At 49.4% G+C, this 16,856-nt stretch overlaps 1 protein-coding gene across 1 annotated transcript in view; it reads right to left on the reverse strand.

The window, feature by feature from the left end:
- Nucleotides 1-16,856, reverse strand: part of Dnah2 (dynein axonemal heavy chain 2) — a 114,796-nt gene that overhangs the window by 53,496 nt on the left and 44,444 nt on the right. Inside the window, exons 19-32 of the mRNA XM_059270970.1 lie at nt 15,842-15,989; nt 14,737-14,929; nt 12,569-12,769; nt 12,098-12,254; nt 11,522-11,696; nt 10,885-11,048; nt 8,699-8,860; nt 8,266-8,369; nt 4,575-4,731; nt 4,352-4,434; nt 4,065-4,245; nt 3,578-3,716; nt 675-892; nt 100-201 (exon numbers count right to left, since the gene is read on the reverse strand). Of these exons, the coding sequence (XP_059126953.1) occupies nt 100-201; nt 675-892; nt 3,578-3,716; nt 4,065-4,245; nt 4,352-4,434; nt 4,575-4,731; nt 8,266-8,369; nt 8,699-8,860; nt 10,885-11,048; nt 11,522-11,696; nt 12,098-12,254; nt 12,569-12,769; nt 14,737-14,929; nt 15,842-15,989 (2,184 nt within the window). The remainder of the gene's footprint in view (nt 1-99; nt 202-674; nt 893-3,577; nt 3,717-4,064; nt 4,246-4,351; nt 4,435-4,574; nt 4,732-8,265; nt 8,370-8,698; nt 8,861-10,884; nt 11,049-11,521; nt 11,697-12,097; nt 12,255-12,568; nt 12,770-14,736; nt 14,930-15,841; nt 15,990-16,856) is intronic.

Below are 16,856 nucleotides of genomic sequence, written 5' to 3' on the forward strand. Positions count from 1 at the left end.
CGCCTGCCTCTGCCTCGCGAGCACTGGGATTAAAGGTGTGGTCAAGCAAACTTTCTAATCGAAAGACAGTTTGCTTCTAAGACCTTTGCCACCACTCACCTCCACAGGTCCTTCTAGAAGTACTGGGTGGAGGAAATCAATGTACTCGCCATCGCCTGAAAACATTCCTACCGCTTCCCATTTGCTGCTGGAGCCCCCAACCTGTAGAAGAGACAAGTCATCCATCTCCGGGCCCCATTCTTGGTAAACTTCTGGAGCAGTGGTTCTCAGCCTTCCTAAGGCTGCGATCCTTTCATACAGTTCCTCATGTTGTGGTGACCCCCCAACCATAAAATTATTTGTTGCTACTTCATCATAATTTTGATACTGTTATGAATCATAATTTTGCTACTGTTATGAACTGTAATGTAAGTATCTGATATTCAACGCCCAAGGGGGTTGAGACCCACAGGTTGAGATTGACTGTTCTACAAGTATTTGCGCCCTTTAAAGGTGATTTCTTCTCTTTACTCCTCTCAATATTACTAGTTCTGGAAAGTTCTATGTGAGGATCTACAATCATTAAGTAATGCCACCCTCCTGCTAGGAGAGCGTGGTCCCCTCCAAAGCCTCGAGTACCTTGATCTCACTATTCCTTCCCAGCCCTCTTTCCCATCGTGGCCACCTCTGTTGACCTTTTGGATTCTCAGCAGTTTGATGTTGTCAAAGCATTTTTTGAGGTGTGGCTGCACAGCCTCCGGGTTCCGGGACTGGCCCAGAATCTCCAGCAGGTCATCATTGGACAGGAAATAGAAGCGAGGAAACGCGTGGCGCTTGGTCTCTAAGTACATGTCCAGAGACTTCTGAATGTCTTCCAGGATCGAGTTCATTTCTATCAGGGTTTCCAGGAGGTCTGAGGAGAAGGTAATGAATAACATTTGACGGCCTCTCCCCTGCTGCCCTGAGTAGACCTGGAATGCCCAGCTCTGCTTACAGCTCTTGAGTTTGAGGTACAGATGGCCATAAGGGCTTTTGGAGACAGAAATATCCCCAATCCCTATGCATACTTATCCCACTCTCTTCCTTATTCATTACCCATGACTACATAGGGAGAGCTCACACATTATTACCTAGGTAATATGCGGTGACTCCATTCCTCACCAGTCTTTACAACAATAGTCCTATTACACCTAAGAACTTGGAGCTTCACTGTTCAGCTCAAGAGTTTCTGAAAATTAAAAATGACTCTGCAGTTGACACATCACAGGCCCACAACGAAAGCGATCGTGACACAGCGCAGTGGCCACTCAACTAGGAGGCGAAGGCCACCACGGTAACAGTCTTTAGCTCACTAGCACTTTCATTAACATCATTGAATTTTGATCTCTTTGCCTGTGAAATAGCAGTAAGAGCCAACACAAACCCAAGGCTACTCAAGAGACTCCCAAAACATGCAGCCTATTGCAGTTGCCCTGGGTATCTTCCAGAGGTGGAAGGTGAGTTGTTGAAAACACCGTGTACTTCAGAAACAGGGCACAGAAACCCCTGAGCTGGAACTGACCTAAGTAACCCCTGAGGACTGGCTTTCATAGTACCAGAAGGCATCATGCAAGCTTCCAAAGGAGGAAGGTAACCAATAGTCCTACCCAGCTACGACACCTATGAACCACATCAAGACCAGCAGGCATGACAACCCCAAGAGTGCAGTAGGGGCACCATACCTTGGCGGTCACCAACAGCTCTCTAATTAGACTTAAGACCCACTCAACAAAAGAGAAAACATGCCTGGTTCTGGAAACCTAGCTAACTAGTACTTGTTGCCAATGAAGTTGTGGTTATTGGAGGACAGTCTACAACCACTAATTTACTAAACCACCATAATCCCTAACAACAATTTGTCCTTATACCCTCACCCCTCATCAAAGAAACTTCTCTTTGTAACAGATGGAGACCACTACAGAAAACCACAACCAGTTAGAATGAAGAGTTGTGGAGCCCAGTCCCAGGGGATATATCTACAAAACACTCTCCCACCTAGGGCTTAGGGAACGTTGCGGAAGAGGGGGCGGAAAGACTGTAAGAGGATCAGGGAGTGTGCTGTGAGACTGTGTGTCCTAGCAACAGCACAAGCTACACTCGGAAAGTCTCACCAACACGACTGCCCAAATGTGATCTGAAAAAAGGTTGATACCAATGAACACACCAAACCGGATGGAGAAAAGCCCTTGAGGCTTCAACCCTACACAAAGAACTACAGGCAACTGAGGAAAACTGGGAGCAGGAGAGGTGGCCTCTCCCAGGGAGGAGCACAATTGGTTGTCCAGAGCCAAACGGTCAGCCTAAAAACGTACATACAAGTAACATGATATGGATGGAACAGTTACAATTAGGAACATATGCGTGTTTACATATACACATGCTATAAGAATTAGTGAACAAAGAGGTCATGAATCTGAAGGAGAGCGGGAGGAGAGGGTGGGAGGGCATGGAGGGAGAAAAAGGATCAAGAATAAAAAGATAAAATAAAGAAATAAGGTAAAGTGATAAAGGAAGACATCCAAAGTCAATTACTGGACTCCTGCCCTCTGGCACACACATGCACACACCCATATGTGTACACAAAACACACAATACTACACAAATCCACACACCTATACATTCACAGAAAGTGCAGGGTCCAAACTCAAGATTGTGTTCTTGAAGTAAACACATCTCTTTGACTATCTTAAAAGAAAAGAAAAAGTTCTACCACAAAGGCCAACTTGAGATTTTCAACAAGATGTGTTCATGTCTGTAAACTCCCAGAAATCTTAGCTTCCTCCCAGTTCACCTCCATACTCCTTGGAGTTTTCCCCATGTCTTCCCACGTTCTGTCCTTTGAAAGAAGGCACCAATGATTGTGAGCGTGAACCTTCAAGCAGGTAGAGTGTCTGCAGGCTATTGGAGTCTTTGGGTGACCCCAGGTGACCCCTGGAGGTCACAGAAAGACTTGGAAACCATGGTCCAGATGCTTGTTGCATATATCCAGCAATGGGATCATAGTTTTTATGGCTTTGTGAGTTAGTCCATTCACCTAGCTCACTTGAGTGCAAGCAATCACTGTGACTCAGCTTGAGAAGAGCCGTGCTCAGTGAGGGCTGCCGGGCCCAGTGCTGGTAACCCAGCACCCCCTGCTGTACTGAGAGAGTCCCTGCTCCTTCACAGTCCTTCCCAAAACTCCCATGACAGATGAAGAAACTGCAGTGTGCCGGGAGCAAGCTGCCAAGTGCACGGGACCAATAAAGCCTGTGCTGGGTTTTGAACCCAAAGCTGGCTCTGTAGCCCATGCTCTAAAGCAGTAGATGATATTCTACTTAAGCATTAGTTTATCTTGATTTACTGTAAAAACGATAATAATTAGTAATAATATTGATGACTAATATTAGCAAATGTTTCCAAGTAGTGGTGGCATTACTACTCACAGTAGCAATGGTATTAAACATAACTACTAATGATAGTGACGATGGGATCGTTTTCAGTGATGAAGCCTGTGGCCGTGACCTCACAAATGCATAGACCCCATGATAGCTGTCAGAGCAATTGCCCATGGAGCGCTCACCTGGGTAGTGGGTGCTCCGGAGAGCATTGCTGTCCTTGCTCATCCGGTCCATGATGGCTTTCCAGTTGTTATTGACCTGGTCAAACAGGGCCGACTCGTTGGGCAGCTGCTTTCGGATGTCTTCTCCAATGAAGATGTTCTGAGGGACATCACAGCGGGGTGAGAGACCGTTTCTCACACACCCTCCACTCTGCCCCCTGTCCCCAGACCACTGAATAGACTAGCTGGACTATTAGAAACCATGGCAAGACGCCCAAGGTCCAGAAGCCACGTTGGGATCGGGAATTCAAGACAGAGCCCAAGAGGAAAACGGAAATCTGGAAGAACGGAGGCTTGCCTGGGTGGGAATGTGAGATACACAGACAAGAGTCTGAAGGCCGAGTCTCAGAAGGTGGGGAACGACACTCACACCGGACCGGTTTCTAGGCTCCCACATACAGAAGAGCTGACGCAGGGTAGGGAGAGCCCAGGCACTGTGGATTCTGACCTCCAGGTACATCCACTGTCGCTGCACCGTGAGCACCATCTCAATAACTTCTAGAATGAGGGAGAGGCAGCGCTCCCAGTGGTCCACGTCCTTCTCAAAGGCCTTCACGAATCGAGAGGCCTTCATGGTTGACAGGGCCACCTGGTTATCCTCCAGTGCCTGGAATACTTCTTCGGTACCCCTGGGGCACAAAGGCTACAAGTCATTTTCCATACCCATCTGTCAGTACCTTAGCCTCACTCTGCAGCTCAGGCCACATGGGCCAACCTCATCTGGAGCCCCTCTACCTGAGCCGGTGATGGCCCTTGTCCTTGTAGGGTACTATGTCTAGCTGAATCACGTCCCAGGTTTTGGCAATGTTTTGTAATCCCTGTGAAGAGAAATTGGAGGATGGAGTAAGCATGTATCTATCTAGTGCACAAAGGTGACAGGAGCCTGGGAGGGCCCTCAAACGTGGCAGGGCTGGAAGTTGGCGCCCAGGAGGCTGGGGAGGTATGGATGGCATCATACCACTTCTATGGCCAGCTCTTTGGTTGCAGAGGCAGATATCTCCCCTATTTTCTCCACATGCTGATCCATGCCAAGCTGCACAATCTGTTCCAAGGTGAAGCTTTCTGATTCCTGATCAAACTCCCGCTGGATTTCATCTTTGACCTGGTCCCAGTGCCTGCAGCCCAGAACAGGAAGTCTCACCTGGAGGCCAGTTCAAGGGCCTACTAGCAAGTGTCAATCAATCCCTGGGGTTGTTAACGTGACTCAGTCAAGATCTTGCTCAGCTTGTGTGAGGCTCAGCATTCCACACCCAAGCACTGCTTAAAAAAAAAAATCGTTCCTCTTCCTTCCTCCCATTGGAACTTTATAATTCTGGCTATTTGTTAATTCATGATTCAACAAATCTTGCTAAATAGGCTCTAAGGTGCAATCTTAGACACCATGGGAATACAGAGATTGATGTGTTAGTTCTCCAGGAGTTAATTCTCTGGAGAAGGAGTTAAGGCAGGTGTGCACACGAACACTCGCTGCCTCAGTGCAGGTCTGTGACGGGTCGCGTGCTGGGCTAGGTGCTTCGCGTGCACCTCTGTAACTCTCCCAAGCACTCCACACAGGAAGGGCTATTATGCCATTTACAGATGAGGAAACTTAAGATTAGAGAGCTTAATAACGCATAATTGAGGGGTTAGGTTAGACTTACCCACATAACACTCAGGTAAAACATTGCCAAAAAGACTGTCCTGGAGGTTCACAAACACCAAAGGTTTCCTCCTAAATGTACACTGATCTAAAGATGACTTACCAACCATTTATTCTGCCGCACTGCTCACTGTAATCCCTCCTCCATCTACTATGGTCTTGGTCCACTAAAGGGATTGAACTTGGGAAACTTGTTGTGCTTGTGATTTTGAAACAGGCCAAGCTTTCTTAAACTAGGCTCAAAGACAAAACATTTTGGCTACAACAAAATAAAACTTTTTTGGATTAAAAACAAATAAGTCTTAGCCAGGCATGGTGGAGCACGCCTTTAATCCCAGCACTCAGGAGGCAGAGCCAGGCGGATCTCTGTGAGTTCGAGGCCAGCCTGGTCTACAGAGCGAGTTCCAGGACAGGCACCAAAACTACACAGAGAAACCCTGTCTCAAAAAACCAAAAAAAAAATAAATAAATAAATAAATAATAATAATAAAATAAAATAAAAAGAAAGAAAGAAGTCTTAGTTATAATAGGTAACATAAAGCAGGAGGAGGCAGCAGGGACGTGAGGACAAAGGCGGAGGACACACACTCAGTGTCTGACCACCCAGGACAGCACAGGAACAGGAGACAGGGTGGACTGGACACAGGAGCCTCACACTGACTACAGCGAAAGCCGAGGTGTGGGCGGAGTCAACCCGAGTGCCCGTCAACTATCATCAACTACCGAATGGAAAAGAAAACGTGGTATCTGCACATGCTGGAAAACCATCCAGCTTTTAAACAAGAAGAAACGTAGGATGTGGTGGCACATGCCTTTAATCCCAGCAGAGGCAGGCAGATGTCTGTGAGTTCAAGGCCAGCCTAGTCTACCTACAAAGCCAGTTCTAGATCAGCCAGGGCTACATAGTTCTTGTCTAAAAAAAGAAGAAAGAGGAAGAGGAGGGAAGAGGCGAAAGAGGAGGAAATCCCTATCATTTTCAACAGCTTAGATGCAAGTGAAGGACTTTATGTTAAGTGAGGCAAGCCAGCACAGGAAGGTGAATCCTGCACGACCTTATTTAGATATACAATCGAAAACAGCCACACTCGTACAGGCAGGGGCTAGAATGGTAGTTCTGGGGAGAGACGGTCAAAGGCTACCAAGCCTCAGCTAGACAGACGGAGCAAGTTCAAGAGATCTATTATACTGCAACAATGTATTACAGATATGAAAAGAACTAGGCAAAACCTTTAACAGTAATTTAAAATTAGGTGGGGGTGGTATAGGCACATGCAAGCAGGTGCCCACAGAGTCCAAGGTGCTGGACCCCCCTGGAGCTGGAATTACACGGAGTTGTGAGCTCCTGATGTGGAGGCTGGGAATGGAACCCGGGTCCTCAGGAAGAGCTGTGCTTCACTGGTGACACCTCTCCAGCAGGAATTTTCTTGTCTTTTCTTTTTGTTTGTTTGTTTGGTTGGTTGTTTTTTGTTTTTTGTTTTTGTTTTTCGAGACAGGGTTTCTCTGTGTAGCTTTGCACTTTTCCTGGAACTCACTTGGTAGCCCAGGCTGGCCTCTAACTCACAGAGATCCGCCTGGCTCTGCCTCCTGAGTGCTGGGATTAAAGGCGTGTGCTACCACCACCCGGCCCTTTTTTCTTTTAATAGATTTATTCATTTTATTTTATGTGTGAGTGTTTTGCCAATGCTTGATGAGCAAGGGGGTCAGAAGAGGGTATTGGGTCCTCTGGATGTAATTACAAATGGTTCTGAACTGCCATGTAAGTGCTGGGAATTGAACCCAGGTCCAAGTGCTCTTAATTGCTGAGACATCTCTCTAGCCTCTGACCTAGGTAGGTTCTTACATCTATAACTGTTCCCACATAAAAAGGGGACATGTTGGAGCTGGGTTGCACCTCCACACACAGCCTAAGAATAAACTTTAAGGTTTGGGGAGATAGCTCCATGGGTAAAAGCAATTCTGCGCAAGCATGAGGCCCTGAGTTCAGATCCCAGCATGGCTATAAAAGGCTAGCCATGACCAAGTGTGCCTGTAACTCCAGTACTGGGGGATGAGGGAGAAGGAAGCCTTCACACACATATACACAGACACACACACCCCTCCACACACAGATGAACACACGCCCTCCAAAAGTAAATCTTAAATATTATTCTCTGCATGAAAGTAAAAGGAACAAGTGTGTGAGGTGGTTACACATGCTAATCACGTCTGTAGCTCTCCCACGGCGTACACGCCCCTCAAGACATCATTCTGTACATTATAACTACATGCTTTTTTGTCAATTAAAAAACAAATTTGGAGCCACTGAGACGGGTCAGCAGGGAAAGGCACTTGCTACAAAGCCTGACAGTCTGAGCTTGATCCCCAGGCAGGGCCCATATAGTGGAGAGAGAACCAACTCCCACAAGTTATCCTATGACCTCCGCACTGGAGCTGTGGCACACACACACACACACACACACACACACACACACACACACACACGAGATAAATAATAAATAAGTATAATTAATTAGTTTTAGGTCAATTTGGGCTAGTGCTATGGCTTAGCAGTACAGTGCCAACATTCACGAGCCCCGGGTTCACTCCCTAGGAGGGAAACAAACCGGGGCCAGGGAGATGACACAGTGGATAAACGTGCTTGATGCTCAAGAGTGAGGACCAGAGTTCGGATCCACAGAACCCAAGAACAGGTTGGGCAGGTAGGGCAGTTGCCCACAATCCTAGCCCTTAGGAGGCAGGGACAGGGGACACTTAAGGAAGGCTGGCCAATTAGACTAGCTGGAATTGGGAAGCTCTGGGTTTGGATTCTGCCTCATTAAATAAAGTGGAAAGTGACATAAAATGATAACTTCAATACATGGGTATGCATGCCCAAGTAAGGAAGCACACATACTATACACATGCATACACATGCAGAAAAGAAAAAAATGAGGAAAAACTAATTACTTGGGCAAATTGAAAGGAGAGGGTACTGACTAGAGAGGGCGGAGCTGGGCAGGAGCAGCCTCACCTCTCTCTGAGGGCTGGGTTTCGCAGGTCTGAGATGAGGGGCATGGTCCTCTTGAACTGCTCTATTTTGGAGCGAGTGGTTTCAATAATATCCCAGTTTCGGTCCTGAGCAAAAATGGGAAACATCAAATGAATAATCTTAAATAAATAAATAGGGCTGGAGCGATGGCTCTGAGGTCAAGAGCACTGGCTGTTCTTCCAGAGGTCCTGAGTTCAATTCCCAGCAACCACATGGTGGCTCACAACCATCTACAACGAGATCTGGCGCCCTCTTCTGGCCTGCAGGCACACATGCAGACAGAACACTGTATACACAATAAATAAATAAATCTTTTTTTTAAAAAATGGAAACACCAGAAGACCCACGGCACTGGAGCCCGCCCACTTCCTCAGCTGGGGCAGGGCCATCTTGCCTCCCACCCTGTCCCACGTACCTTGTACTCTTTGGCTAGTCTTGTGAGACGGCGATACAGCCCGTGGGCCATGGACTCCATGGCCTCGGTCTGCAGCGTCAGGAAGCAACCGGTCTTCCACTGGTTCCAGCTCTCCTCCCAGTCCCGAGTGATCTCCCACACTTGCTGGAGTGCATCAAGCTCCTGTCGGGAGCAGGAAGACAAACGGAGAGGCTTCGGCATGGCAGCCCTCCTGACAGCCCACTCAGGTCCTTCTTGTCCATCTGATGATGGTGCCGCCTCTGGGTTCACATTGTCCCTCCACTCTCTTGCCTCGAGGGCTTGTCAAATGCTAAGCATGTGAGAAGCTCCTCAACACTGAGTCTTAGGAAAATGCAAATGAGAACCTCAGTGTGATCCCACTTCACACCCGCTGTGGCTAGAACAACAGCAGCAACACTGTAAAGGGAAGGATACCCAGAAAAAGTAGGAATGCTCATCCATTTGCTAGTGGGAACGCGAAACGGCATGGCTGCGGTGGAAAACTGCTTGGCTGTGCCTCAAAAACTTAGAGCGTTGTCATGGGATCTGGTGATTTTATTGCTGGGCTTACACCTACAACAATTAGGAACAGGTGTCCGAACAAACTCCAGTACATGCACATGCATAGAAACCCTACTCACTACAGGGAAAGAGCAGAAATGACTCCACATACCTATCAGCTGGTGGGTGGATGAATGAACAATGGAATATTAGTGAGCCATAAAAAGGGATGGAGCCAGGCGGTGGTGGTGCATGCCTTTAATCCCAGCACTCAGGAGGCAGAGCCAGGCAGATCTCTGTGAGTTCAAGGCCAGCCTGGTCTACAGAGCAAGATCCAGGACAGGCACCAAAACTACACAGAGAAACCCTGTCTCGAAAAATTTAAAAAAAAAAGGTATGGAATACTGATACATGCTATAACATACATGAGCTATGGAAACACTATGTGAATGAAAGAAATCAGAGACAAAGGACCACGCGGTCCCACTGGTAGGAAATATCCAGGACGGGCAGATCTATACCCATAGACAATAGGCTAACAGTTGGTGTGGGCTAGAGGAGAGAGGATGGAGGGTGTCTGCTGATAGGAACACCATTTCCAAATGAAATCGATTTGTTTGGGGTTTTTAAATCATTCTTAGAATATCTTTTTTCTACAGATTTATTTTTTGTTATGAGTATAGATGTCTTGCCTGCATGTATGTCCATGCACTGTGTGCATGTAGTGGCATAGGGTCCAGAAGAGGACATTGGATCCCCTGGAACTGGGATTACAGACTATGTGAGTCTCCCAAGTAGGTACTGGGAATTGAACCCAGGCCCTCTGGAAGAGCCGCTGAGGTGGCTGAATAAGAACGGCCCCCACAGGCCCATGTATTTGAATGCTTAGTCATCAGGGAGTGGAACTACTTGGGAAGGATTAGGAGGTATGGACTTGTTGGAGGAAGTGTGTCAGTGGGGGTGGGCTTTGAGATTTCCAAAGCCCAAGCCAGGCCCAGTGGCTTCCTCTTTTCCTGCTGTCTGTGAATGTGGATGTAGAACTCTCAGTTACTTCTCCAGCACCATGTGTGTCTGCATGCTGCCATGGTCCCCACTGTGATGATAATGGACTGACCCTCTGAACTGTAAGCCAGCCCTCAGGCAAATGCTTTCTTTTCTAAGAGCTGCCCTGGTCATCGGGCCTCTTCACAGCAATAGAACTCTCAACCAACACTCTTAACCACCGAGCCATCTCGCGTGGTGTGTGTGTGTGTGTGTGTGTGTGTGTGTGTGTGTGTGTGTGAGAGAGAGAGAGAGAGAGAGCGCACCACTGTGCACAAGCGGAGGTCAGACCACAGCTGTAGGAAGTCATTCTTGCCCTCCACCTTTATACTTAGGCTTAGGAGGCAAGCGCTGTACCCGCTGAGCCATCTCAGTGACCCTGTGGAAATGTTTTGAAATGGGAGACAGAGGTGACAGTTATGCAGCACTGGGGATAACCTAAATGCCACTACATTGTTTTAAATGGTGTGAATTTTTACCTCAGTTTAAAAAAAAAAAAAGCGAACAAACAAACAAACAGAAAAACCCCACAAAGCTGCTCACAAACTCCTCTGCCTGGTCCCAGCCATTCCCAGGCCCTCAGAACCTTGTCCTGACCCTGTCACTTATGCCTGGTTTCCACGGGGCCCAGCTCATCACGGCACCTTCTCCAGGTTCTGGAGGTCCTTGGAGACAGGCTGCTCGATCTTGAAGATGCCCAGGTTGGAGCGGAGGCTGTTCTCCTCTTCCCGCATGGCCATCAGCATGGCGCGCACCTGTGCGATCTGATCCAGCGCAGCTGTGTGGCCCACGACGCTGGTGAAGGGCCCTGTGGGAAGTCAAGGCAGGCTCTCGGGTCCATGGCCTCTTGAGAGGCCAGTGTGTGGCTCTCTCAGCGTAGTGGGCAGATCCCACTGCTGCCCTCACGTGAGAGAGGAAAGGGAAGGAGAACGGGGAGAATGACGGGTTGTCTTAGCAAAAATCACCAAACTGACTTTGGCATTGACAGGGCTGAAGGACAGGAAGTCAGTGTAAGGACACTGGAGAGGTTGCTGGCCCAGGCCTTCCAACGGGAAACCCGTGGCTCCAGGTGAGCTCATTCTGTCCCCTCAAAGTTCTTTCCCTTTCCTGAGCTGCCCACCCCCTTCTCCCCGCCCCAAACCTCCCGGTGCCACACACACACACACACACACACACACACACACACACACACACATCTATTTTCACCTTCCCAGGACAACATTTTGAACGCTGAGTCACAAAACCAAGACTAAAGGAGGAGGAGAGATGGGTAAGGAATACCTTTGACCTCAAAATCTTCCAGAAGGTTGTGTGCCTTCTTCTTAAAGTCATCAGCCGAGTGGATGAGGCCCGTCTTGAATTTCTCCTTGTGTCTCTTCAGCATCTGCTCACTGTCCAGCAGTATTTGTTGGAAGGAGACCCACTCCCCATTGAGACTCTCTAGCATCTCCAGGACCTGGGAAGGACGGAGGACAGAATGACCCACAGGCAGGAGGCATCCATATATGCTAGACAAGACTCTTCCAGTGAGCCACTCCCCCAGCTCTCCATCAGTTAGGAACCTCCTTCTGCCCCTCCAGACCAGAGTTCCTAAACAGAGCCCGTGTGTGTGTGTGTGTGTGTGTGTGTGTGTGTGTGTGTGTGTGTGTGTGTGTGTGATCCTGAAGAAACCAGTCTCAAGTAGCTGGGTCTAAAAGACGTCCATAAACTGAGGGGAACTATTGTTTGAGTTGGCCTTGGTCCTCAGGAGTTCTGAATCTCCCTCACTTCTCTGCATGGCCCCTCATGGCACAAGGCCCTCCACGTTGCCACTGACACGTGCTTGACTTGGGTAGACCAAACACTGTGGGAACTTACACTGTCTGGAACCGGCACCTCATACTTCTCCAGAATGGTAAACTGCTCATGAATGGGAGGGATCTGAGTCTCCAGGTTGGGTAAGTCATGCTGCAGGGTGTCCATGAGCTGCAAACTGGCCCCTAGTTCCTCCAGTGTCTGGGGAGGGCGGCTGATTCTAAAGAGCAGCAAGAGAGTATTGGTGGTGGAAAGCACATCCCTAGACACACTCACATGTGTGCACGTGCGCGCACGCACGCACACACACACACACACACATGCACACGAACGTGCACACACATGTGCACACACACTCACATGTACACACGCACATACGCTCGCATGTACACACACACGCACAAACACGCATGTGCACACACACGTGCACACACGCTCGCATGTATACACACATGCACAAACATACGCGTGCACTCACACACGCACACAGAGGCACGCACACACACGCTCACACATGCCCAAGCCAAGCCTTACTTCTCAGCGTTGTTCTTCAGATAGGTGTGCAGATCCATCAGGCGCCCAGCGGCCATCTCCTTGAGCAGGGTTGTAAACTTATTCTGCCACTCGTTGCAATGCTGCACCAATGAGAACTTGAGGTGGGAACAGTCCAGCAGAACGAACTGAATGTTGAGGACCGTCTCCTCCTTCTGCACATTGTTGGCCACCTCCGTGTAGCTGCAAGAGCCCCGGGTCTGCTCAGAGGGTTTTACCCCTTCACAGGTGACCCCAACACCACCTCCCCAACCCTTACTCTCACAATCTTACACTTCTAGACAGCTCTGTTGCCAGGTGTCACCCAGGCCAACCCGTTCCTGGTAGACTGCTGTGGTCATATCAACGTCCCGAGTACTAGACAGCACCAATCACAACCTTTCCCCGGGGTCCCACAGCCTTGGAGTAGCCCAGGTTGGGGCTGGGCTCACACCACATGGCTTCTAGCTCAGTTGCCTCTAGCAGTTTGGTTCAGGAGATAGGGTTTTTACATTTTACCAGGCTGGCCTCAAACTCCTGAACACAAGTGGTTCTCCTGCCTCAGCTTCCTGTAGCTGGAACTCCCGATGGACCGACCCTGCATGCTTTTCTTCTGGGACTGGGACTTCCCTGAACCTTTGTTTCCTTGTCCATAACGTAGTGGTGGCCACAGGACAGCATCAGGGGACAGGCTGCTGCATGGAAGCCCCTCTGTCTGCCTCCGGTCCTGTGTCCATGCCTTGGCCTGTTCACTTTGTGGGGCCACACTAATGGGCTCCCATCTGTACTCAGTCCCTGCTGTTTCCTCCCGCGCCCCCCATCTCTGCCTGAGGAAAGCCTACCCCTCTTAGGACGCACAGCCCCTCAGGCACCGTCTTCACAAAGCCTTTCCTGGTACCTCTGGCCAGAAATCCTCTCTTTCCGCTTTACTGTGATTTCAAAATTTCCCAGCGGTCTGTGTGGTAAGTTCCAGTCTGCAGCCTGGCACTACCATGAGTTGGTGGAAATTGGTGAACCAAGGAGAGAGTCTTCCCCTCACTGGGGTTACGCCTTGGAGGGTCCCATGCCCCCCAGCTCTGTCTCTCCTTTATTCTACGCCATGAGGTCTATGGCCTTACATCCACTATGGTGTACATCTACAAGCCCAAAGCAATGGTGTCCACTGGTCAGGGGCTAAAACTTCCCACAACTGTGAACCAAAACAAAACTCCTTTCTGAAAAGGTTGGTTTTCCTCAAGTATTTTTTATAGTAATAGACACCGATTGGCACATAGACACCTACTGAACTGGCCCCCCGCAGCTTGTACACATACTCCTCATAGTACAAATGCATGGGGCTGGTACAGTCACAGCCAGTGCCTTACAAGCTTCCAGAGTTCACATCACACACATATGTATGTATACTCATAGGCATATACACTGAATAACCTCACAGCATCCTACTATAGGTTACATAATATCTACGGCATAGGAAACTGAGGCCTGGGGAATATGAAACCCTGCCCGAGAGTACATAGCCAGTCAGTGTTAGGGCTGGGCCCAGGCCTTCCTAGCGTGCCAAGGCTCGCACTCTCTCAGGCACGCATTTGTCTTCCTCACTACACTATTGCCCCTGAGGAGAAAGACCTGTAGATTTCTTTTCTTTCTTTTAAAAAGTCTTCATGGCCCATAGGAGAATTGTACTGAATAAATGAATGGCCATGGCCAGGGGACCATGAAAAGATGGCAGTTACTTCACAGTCAGAACTTAAGAATCCTCTTTCGTTTAGCTCCAGCCCATCACCTTAGGGTTGTTAGAGTGAAAGGGCTTCCCCTCTGCCCCACTCCTGCCTCCTGTCTTCCTCTCCCTCTTCCCCCACCCCTGCCCCCCATTTCCCTTTTTTTTAAGCCATGGTCTTGTTATGTATCTCAAGCCGCACACCACGCTGCTCCTGTTGCAGCTCCCACGGGCTGGGATTATGGAATGAGCCAGGTCACCAGCTCCTCTACCTTTTCCGTCTCTAGCCTCCCTCCTTCCCAACCAACCCCGCTGTGCTCCTCTGGACATCTGCCTTTCCCTAGACCTTGCCCAGCCCCTCTCTGGATCTCTGCCCTCAGGAAGGGAAGGTCCAGCGCTCCTCTGCAGCTCAGGGCACACAGCGTCCAGACCTACCGTACCCAAGCCCACTCACCGGGCAATGTCAGCATCAAAGGAAGAGACAGGGGGGTTGAGGCGCTGGTAGCGACGAATAAAGGAGTCCTTGTTGATCTCCCAGATCTCCCGATACATGTCCCAGGTCTTGAGGTAATTCTGCAGCAGGCTTGCGTTGTTAGTCATCCCACTGCTGATCTGGGACTGGATCTTCTTGATGTCCTCATCTCGCTCTTCAAAGGGTGGAGAAAGATGCTTCTCACTGATACGCACCCCAGTCCCAGCTCCAGCCTGGCCCCGGCACGGCCCTGGGCTCTCCACTGTCAGTTCCCCACTAAAATGTACTCAAACATGAGCATTAGAAAACGGAGGAGATCTCGAAAAACCACAAAACAAACAAACAAACAAAACTGCAGGGAGGGGCTGGAGAGATGGCTCAGTGGTTAGAGCACTGGCTGCTCTTCCAGAAGACGCGGGTTCAATTCCCGGCACCCACATGGTAGCTCACAACTATCTGTAATGGGATCTGATTCCCTCTTCTGGTGTGCATGAGGATGGAGCACTCGTAGACATAAAATAAATAAATCTTAAAAAGAAACAGAGGGGAGCTAGAGAGATGGCTCAGTGGTTAAGAGGAACCAGGTTCTATTCCCAACACCCACGTGGAGGCTCACAACCATCTGTGACCTCAGTTCCAGGGGATCCAAGGCCTTCTTTCTGGACTTGGGAGGCACAGACCTACATTCAAGCAAAATGCCCATACACATGAAAGAAGAGTGAACGAATCCTCAAAGAGAAGAGGAAACAGAGGATGCGGCAGTGCCGATCTCGCCCTGCAACACACACACACACACACACACACACACACACACACACACACACACACCCCGCACCGCCCATGGGAATCAAGGCCTCTTCCAGTCCAACACAGTCTCAAACTTACCCTTGCTCCTCTTCCGGCCCAGTTTTCAAACCCACAGCAATCAGTCACCTAATCGCAAGCTCCTTCCCCAGTTTGGCTCTTTGGCGTGGTTTCCCATCAGCCACAGAGATGACTGGCCCATGTGGATGAAATGCCCTCATCTCTCCTCCTAACTCTGCCCGGTCTAAGTGCCCACTGTGTGCCCTCCCCACAGCCCGCTCACCCACAATCACATGGATGGGTTCTCGATTTATCTTGCGTTTGATGAGGATATCGGGGAGGCGGCGGAAGATGGAGATGGTGGAGAAGAGGTGACTGGCAATGTCATTGACCACACTTGCCAGAGTCTGCAGAGTGGGGGAGAACTCCACCTGCGGGAAAGCACGGAGGAGCTTAGGGCACTGGTGGAGAGACACAGGCCTCGAAGCCTCTAAGGCTGAACACCTCAGAGCTGGGCCTGGAGGCCCAGAAGAAAGTCAAGGCCCAGGATGATGTTTAAGAGCAGAGAGAGGGGGCTGGAGAGATGGTTCAGCGGTTAAGAGCACTGGCTGCTCTTCCAGAAGACCTGGTTCAATAACCCACATGGTGGCTCACAATGGTCTGTAACTCCAATTCTAAGGGATTCATTACCCTCTTCTGGCTTCTGCAGACATCAGGCACACATGTGTGCACAGACATACATGCAGGCAAAACACCCATACATTTAAAAAAAAAAAAGAATTGGGAGAAAATAACAATTGGCTGTGTGGTGCGAAGCCCGCAAGGATGCATCTGCCACCCAACTCCTGCACCTGAGAATCAGGGAACATCACAGAAGACGAGGGTGGGGGGGGACTTTAAGGGCCCCAAGGACCAGAAGTCTGCTGGGAGACTGTCTCCTAGAAATGGCAGGGAAGCTTCACCCATGATTCCTCAGCAATATGGCCGCCTAAGCGAGACCTAGACAAGGACACCACGGACAGCCATGCTAAGGTGGAGGAGTGAAATCTCATGGGTCTAACCCTAGAAAACAAACTATAACTGCAGCCAACTAACGCTGAGAGTCGGGGACCAGTCTCCCCAAAAAGGGGCCCCTGCTCTGTTACCCAACACCAAGTGTCATCCCTGAAATCAGACACATACAAGCAACACTAACCAGAATCGGCAGGTTATATGTGTATGTGAAGAAAAGGGGGTCATGAATTTGAGAGGGAGCAAGGTCGGGGGACATGGGAGGTGTAGGAGGGAGGCAAGAGAAG

The sequence above is a fragment of the Peromyscus eremicus genome, chromosome 8a (assembly GCF_949786415.1).
Source record: "Peromyscus eremicus chromosome 8a, PerEre_H2_v1, whole genome shotgun sequence".
NCBI lineage: Eukaryota > Metazoa > Chordata > Mammalia > Rodentia > Cricetidae > Peromyscus > Peromyscus eremicus.